The sequence below is a fragment of the Hevea brasiliensis genome, chromosome 14 (genome assembly GCF_030052815.1).
Source record: "Hevea brasiliensis isolate MT/VB/25A 57/8 chromosome 14, ASM3005281v1, whole genome shotgun sequence".
Lineage (NCBI taxonomy): Eukaryota > Viridiplantae > Streptophyta > Magnoliopsida > Malpighiales > Euphorbiaceae > Hevea > Hevea brasiliensis.
This window is the reverse complement of record NC_079506.1, coordinates 16,271,853-16,279,048: the sequence shown is the minus strand read 5'-3', so window position 1 is coordinate 16,279,048 and position 7,196 is coordinate 16,271,853. Positions and strand designations below refer to the sequence as shown.

General features: G+C 33.9%; 1 protein-coding gene across 1 annotated transcript; it reads left to right on the top strand.

The window, feature by feature from the left end:
• Positions 1-5,347: 5,347 nt before the first annotated feature.
• On the top strand, positions 5,348-6,591 carry LOC131172626 (MATH domain and coiled-coil domain-containing protein At3g58250-like). The gene is made up of 5 exons (XM_058133942.1): positions 5,348-5,604; positions 5,687-5,828; positions 5,903-6,072; positions 6,222-6,366; positions 6,467-6,591. Exons 1-5 carry the CDS (start codon positions 5,550-5,552, stop codon positions 6,564-6,566), a joined length of 612 nt encoding a protein of 203 aa, XP_057989925.1. The 5' UTR covers positions 5,348-5,549; the 3' UTR covers positions 6,567-6,591.
• The last annotated feature ends 605 nt before the right edge of the window (positions 6,592-7,196 follow it).

Sequence of the window (7,196 nt, the reverse complement as noted above, 5' to 3'; positions counted from 1 at the left end):
GACTTGTATTTATATCTTAAATTTATAATCAGTAAGTTTTAAATATAAATTTTTCACATATACAGTTTTCACTTAAATTTCATACTTCGGTAGTTTATGTATATAGTCGAAGGTTGACAATATTTAGTCTTGTTTGTGTTATGTCTCCAGTGGTTTACGGATTGATGCTGTTGATTTTAGTTCATAAGACTGGATTCTTGGCGATATTGCTAATAAAAGTGGGCATAGCAGGTCGAGGCCCTACACTAAAAGCATTTCTCAATTAATCAAGCCTAAAAAGGCAAACGTTGTCAATGCTGCTGATGAGGACCAAGTTGAGGCCCGCAGAATTTTGTGGTGGCGTGTTGCATGGTTCCTAGGCGCTGCCACATCTGTGATAAGTTTATCACTTTCAGATGTAAAAGATAAAGTAATTTTAATAGTCTAAGCAACGATTTTGGGAGTTGCTCATATATTTTTTTGGTCTGGCATTTGCTTTTACCACCCATATGTACAGGATTTTTTTTGGAAAAAGAGTGTGAATAAAAAAATTTACGGTAATAGGATGACATGAACAAAAGGCGTTAGTTAAAATAGCGTATTGAAACGAAACGCTAATTAAAGTGACGTATAGAAAAAAAAATATATTTTTATATAAAAATAAAATAAAATAATATTTTTACACTAAAACGCTATTGATAATAGCGTTTTAGTTGTGGGTGCGCTGTACAGCACCGAAATGCCATTTTGAATGGCGTGCTCAAATTGAGATTTTTTTTAAAATTAAATTTCTTTAACATTAATGCTTTATGGGGCATATGGGAATTTTTTTTATTTTATTTTTTAAAAGATGTTAATTTTGTATTTTTATAGGTATATTAGTTTTATAGATTAAAAACATTAATAATAAACTCATTTATTAATGAAAATATATAATGTAATTTTTTTAAAAAATGTGTTAGTTTTATAAATTTAAAAGAATTAAAATTTAAAAATTTAGCCGTATTTATTAATGAAAATTAATATTGTAATTATTTTAAAAAAAGATATTAATTTTATATTTTCAAAAGTATTTAATTTTACATTAATTTATTTTTTAAAAGATGTTAATTTTTGTATTTTTAAAGGTATATTAGTTTTATAGATTAAAAAATTAAAGTATAAAATTTTAACCGTATCTATTAACAAAAATATATAATGTAATTTTTCTAAAAATATGTTAGTTTTATAAATTAAAAAAAAATTAAAATTTAAAAATTTAGCTGTATTTATTAATGAAAATTAATATTGTAATTATTTTAAACAAAGATATTAATTTATATTTTTAAAAGTATTTAATTTTATATTAATTTATTTTTTAAAAGATGTTAATTTTGTATTTTTAAAGGTATATTAGTTTTATAGATTAAAAAAATTAAAATATAAAATTTTAACCGTATCTATTAACGAAAATATATAATGTATTTTTTAAAAAAATATGTTAGTTTTATAAATTTAAAAAAAATTAAAGTTTGAAAATTTAACCGTATTTATTAATAAAAATTAATATTGTAATTATTTTAGTCACGACCCAACCTATGGGCCGGACCGGCACTAGGACCTGGGCCAGCCTAAAGCCCCCGAGGCCTGTAGTAAGCCTAACTGTTCATTAACCCAACTCTAAGGCCCATTTGGGCCCAATTTCAAGAAAACAAACGGACAGAGTCCGGCCATAAAATAGACTTACCAACGGAGAGTTTTCGACTCACCCGACCTGTAAACACAATATATAGTCAATTGGGGAGCTCAGCTCACCCTCCACATACTCATCAACATAATAATAAATGGGAGCTCAGCTCCCTCATCCAATTCATCAAACATGCATAGCATATTAAGTTTACAGGTCCCAAAATAATAATTTAGTTTACAGACCCAAATCAAATAAACATTTCTAACACAGGCGGAAATTCTAAGATTTAACAAGTTTATACAAACAATAATAATTGACCTGCGAGGGAGAAAGCAGGTTAACCTCAAAAAATATCCTCCTGTGGCCTGTAAAAATTTTTGAACAGGAGTGAGCGTTCGACTCAGAGAGTAAAATATCAATTTTAACCATAATCCTTATAACTATCTAAAACTAATGCACCCTGTAGAGTGAAATGCAACATCAACAACATTTTCACATCATAACATCAAAAAGGTAATTTGGAGCACTCACACACCCTGTAGTATCAATCATAACATATGGGAGCTGATCCCTATCTGACTCTCTTAAATCCAACCCGTGCCGAATTACTCAAGCTCGGACTTCCACTTAATAACCAAATCGAGGGTCCCAGCGAATTACTCAAGCCGTGACTACCCCTCGAAGGATAGGGTCCCAGCGAATTACTCAAGCCGTGACTACCCCGTCCTATCCATAGTCCACACCACATCACACGCACGCACGCTGCTCCAAATTACCACAACAACATCCATGGCACATCAACAGTTATGAATGCAACATAAATCGTGCCTAGAGTTTAACTACATAAATATATGCATATAAGTGATGCATGGGCATGCTTGAACATATAATAATATCGAAATTACAATTAAAATTAATATTCTACTCACAGACTTGACGACAATCACTGTGGTGGCTGGGCGGAGGAAGAAGGCTGTCCCGGCTCACCTTATAATTTTATTACAATCATTTAATAAATTTGACTCAATACAAACAAAGAAAAAGACTAATACATCCTAAGTCGTGCCGAAAATCCGGCAGAGTCTCCCCTATACCTAGGACCTACCCAACCTGCAAAAGGGCTCAAAATACACTTCTATACTCACAATCCATATATCCACAACTCAATCACATCACACAGCCCCTCCTGGGCCCATCAAATCAATCATCCATCACAATATGTAAAATTTTAATTTAGTCCCTATAATTGACCATTTTTGCAAAAACTGCCCAAATCAGCTCTAAGAATTCTAAAACTTTGCCCCGCGGTCCTTAGCAATATTACTAAGCTATTGCAAAAAGAATCATAATTTTCTAAGCTACCACGAATATTTTACGGATTTTTAATCCTATTTAAGCACTAGAAAATTACGTAAAAATAAGGTTCGGGTTTACCTTTGCCGATTCCGACTTCGGGAACGCGCTCGGGACGTCTGACAATGGGGGGCTAGCCAAAATCTCGGTCCAATTCGGAGACTTTTCCGATGCAGTGCATGCATTTGAAATTCGCAGACCCGGTCAACTGTCGAATTTCCGCGAATCGAGGATACCTACACGAAGCCCATAACACGGGGGTTAGTACATAAATTTTTCAGAATTTTCTAAGCTCATTTAATGCTTGGAAAAACACTGCGAAGTTCTGTGGGACCCACCGAAAAACGGTGTCGGAAAAATTCGAAATTTATGTCGTTGCGAAGCTCTCGACGAGTGGAGCGTGCTTGTAGTCTCGGTTTTCTCGTGGGATTCACGATTTTCGAGAAATCTAGCTCAAAAATCGAAATGGGCTAAAAACTTCCCGAGCAAAAATTGGACAAACCGCTCGATGGATTTCGGCGTTCTTGGTGTCTATGGAAAGCTCTCGCCGAGTAGATGATTTTAGACACAAGACCCGGTCCAATCGGTGGCCGGATCGGCCGGATTTGGCTGGGGAAGCCGAAACGCCGCGCACGCGAGAGAGGGAGATCGTGGGCGTTTTCCGGCCGTTACGCGGCCGTGGGAGATAGGCGGAGGCGGCGCCGGCGAGGGGACGCAAGGAGGCGGTGGCAGGGGAGGAGGAGAGAAAAGAGAGAGAAAAGGGAGAGGGAACGACGCGCGCGGGGAAGAAAAAGGGAAGAAGGAAAAGGCCGGTCCGATTCGACCGGTCCGATCCGGTCCGGTTCGATTCGGCCGGTTCGATTCAGAATACAAAATTTTGAATTTTTACTCTGCCTCGGGACCGAAAACGAGGTCCAAAAATTCCGAAAAAATTTCAGAAAACTCAGAAAAATACATAGACTCCAAATATATTTTTAGTTTTGTCACGTGGTCTTTAAATTAATTTTTAAAAATCATTAAAGTTTATATTTTCGGAAAATCGAACCCGATTTTTAAAATCCGAAAAATCTCAAAAAAATTCCTAAAATTTAAATAAAATTAAAATACCAAAAATGCTCATAAAATTTAAAATTTTGGGGTGTTACAATTTTAAAAAAAATATTAATTTTATATTATTAAAAGTATTAAATATTTTTAATATACTTTTAAAAATATAAAATTAATATAGTCATTTGCTGAGCGATTGCTTTGGGATTCCTATCTAGTTTTCTTTGTTCTTTACCAAGCAATCATTTGCTGTTCTTTTGTGTTTCATGGCCATGGTTGATGCTATATCTTTTTGTTTTTCTGTTATTTGTATATTTAAAGAAGAGGGAATATCTTTAATATTTGCAAAATGTCTTTAATTGGCATTGGGCTTCATAATTGTAACGAGCCCAACCTGCCTGATTAATAGTTAAACATTTCCATTTTTGTATGTTTTATTTTATTAGGCCCAACTTATTAAAAATAAAATTAGTTTTTACTTTGGAACATTATCATATTGGTCCACCCTTTTGGCTTTTTGACAGTGTCAGAGTCCACATTGAACGAGAAAATAAATTAAAGGGTTTATAAGGGTGAGGTCAATTAATTAATTGTTTAGTTTTAACTTTTCAGTAATAGCAATAGTTAGTCCTAATTTGAGTAAATCAATCTCACTTTTCATTACAAATGCATGCTGATAAGATAAATTTATATTTAATTATTACAAAATAAATGGATTAATTTAAGGTGCAATGAATTAATTCTAAATAGTTGAGGAAGGAGTTTATATAAGCATTTAATTAAGGTCTATATATAAAATAAAATTCAATCCAATGCATTCATATCTATAAATCCTAATCTTCTCTTTGAAGCAATTGACTTCTGAAATTACAATATTAGTCTATAGATCATAAAATGAAAAGTAGTAAAAGGGATGGATGAAAGTAGATGGCAAAGTATCTTTTTAGAAAGAAAGTGAGTGGCAAAGTATACTTTTACAAAGAGAGTGGAACAAAACCAAGAGTGTCACTTCTCTTTCCACAATAAATCAAATTAATAAGAAATAAAATACATTTATATATAAATTAACTTTTTAAGGAATAATTTGTTTTTAAATTATAAAAGAAAATAATAATTATAATATATAAAGTCTAATAAATAAAAGGATAAAATGATAAATTATATTACACTTAGTGCAACTTATCACATAGGTAAATTACTTCCGAGGAAAGTACCTTGTATGGGGAAAGTAGAATAGCGCACTTCTTGAGAACTTAATAATAATTTATCATAATCAAGCTATAAATGCCTTGTGGGTTCTGATATGTAGTGAACTAAAATGGCATATTTGACGAACTTGGTATACATTGTGAAGCACAATGGTTTGGTTTGGTGATTAATGACCTAGAAACCTTAAAGTTTGTGCTCATCCATTCCCAAATGATTTCTCCATAGGTACATTGTCTTTCTTATATAAAAAGATAAAAGCCCATGCAACGAACTGTCTGGCCAAAGAACAGATATGGAGGATAGAACTCTGCATCCTGATCCTTCTAGCCATAGTGTACGAGTACTTGGTAATGCTTCTCATTCTCATTCACTCTTCTGACTATATATTTTCTAAGACGAGTTAGTAATATCATATTTCTTTTTGTTCAGAAATTTCAAGATCAAAGAGAGATGCTCCTCCTGCTCACTATACGTTGAAGATTGAGTCATTCTCCCAGTTGTGCAGGATACTTAGAGATAATGACCTTGAGAAATATGAATCTGATGATTTTGAAGCTGGGGGCTACAAATGGTTTGTAATTTATCATTTCACTTTGTATTTCTACTGGCATGAGACTGGCTGTAATTCTTGGCATTGGAATATAGGAAAATGGTGCTTTATCCTCATGGAAATTGGAATAGAGGTGCGAATGGTCACATTTCTCTCTATTTAGCCATTGCAGAGGCAAAAGCTATTCCTCCTGGATCACAAGTTGATGTGACCCTCAAATTCTTTGTTTATGATCACATTCGAGACACGTACTTAACGATCCAAGGTGTCTTTCCATTTGACCTTTATTCTGTCTCGAAGTTTTCAAATTCTCACTATGGAAATATTTCTTGCAAGTAATTATTACACCATTTTCTGAATTATCCCATTTTGACAGGTCCAAAGAATTATTATTACCTTTGACTGTTAATGCAGATGATGAAATGAGGCGTTACCATTATTTGAAGACTGAAAATGGTTTTGACCAGCTAATCTCACTCAAGATGAAGATTGAGAGATTCTCAAAATTACAAAAAGGTCGCAATTTTTCAAAGGAATTTTCTGTTGCAAAACATAATTGGTACGCTGCTAGCCCAGGATTCTGGTTTTTCTTGTTTTAGTGCTTTAATAAATGACCTTTTTATTGATTTTCTAATGATTGACAGTAATGATGATTTCAGGCGGTTGATGTTATATCCCAAAGGAGATCCAATGGCAGGAGGCAATAGTCTGTCACTCTTTTTACAATTACTTAACAACAGTGCTCATATCCTCAACTAAGAGTGTATGCAGAATATAAGCTGACGGTAAAAGATCAGGTCCAGGAAAGCCATCATGAGATTACAGGTAAACTAATTTAGATTATGTATTAGCACAAGTATGTAATTTCTCTGTGTCTGCAGTTGTCACGACCCAACCTATGGGCCGGACTGACACTAGGACCTGGGCCAGACTAAAGCCCCCGAAGCCCGTAGTAAGCCTAACTATTCCTCAACCCAACTCTAAGGCCCATTTGGGCCAAATTTCAAGAATTCAACCGGATATAGTCCGGCTATAAAATGGACCATTTAACGGGGAGTTTTTAACTCGCCCGACCTGTAAACACAATATATAATCATCTGGGGAGCTCAGCTCACCTTCCATATAATCATGATGCCATAAAAATAAATGGGAGCTCGGCTCTCTCATCCAATCCAATATACATGCTTTTAATAAGTTTACAGGTCCAACATGACAATAATATTACAGATCTAAATCAAATAAATATTTCTAACACATGCGGAATTCTAAGAATTAACATAATTATACCAACATTACAGACATTAATAGACGACCTGCGAGGGAGAAAGGCAGGTTAGAACTCAACAAGAAATCTCCTGTAGCCTGGAAAAATAAATAAACAGGAGTGAG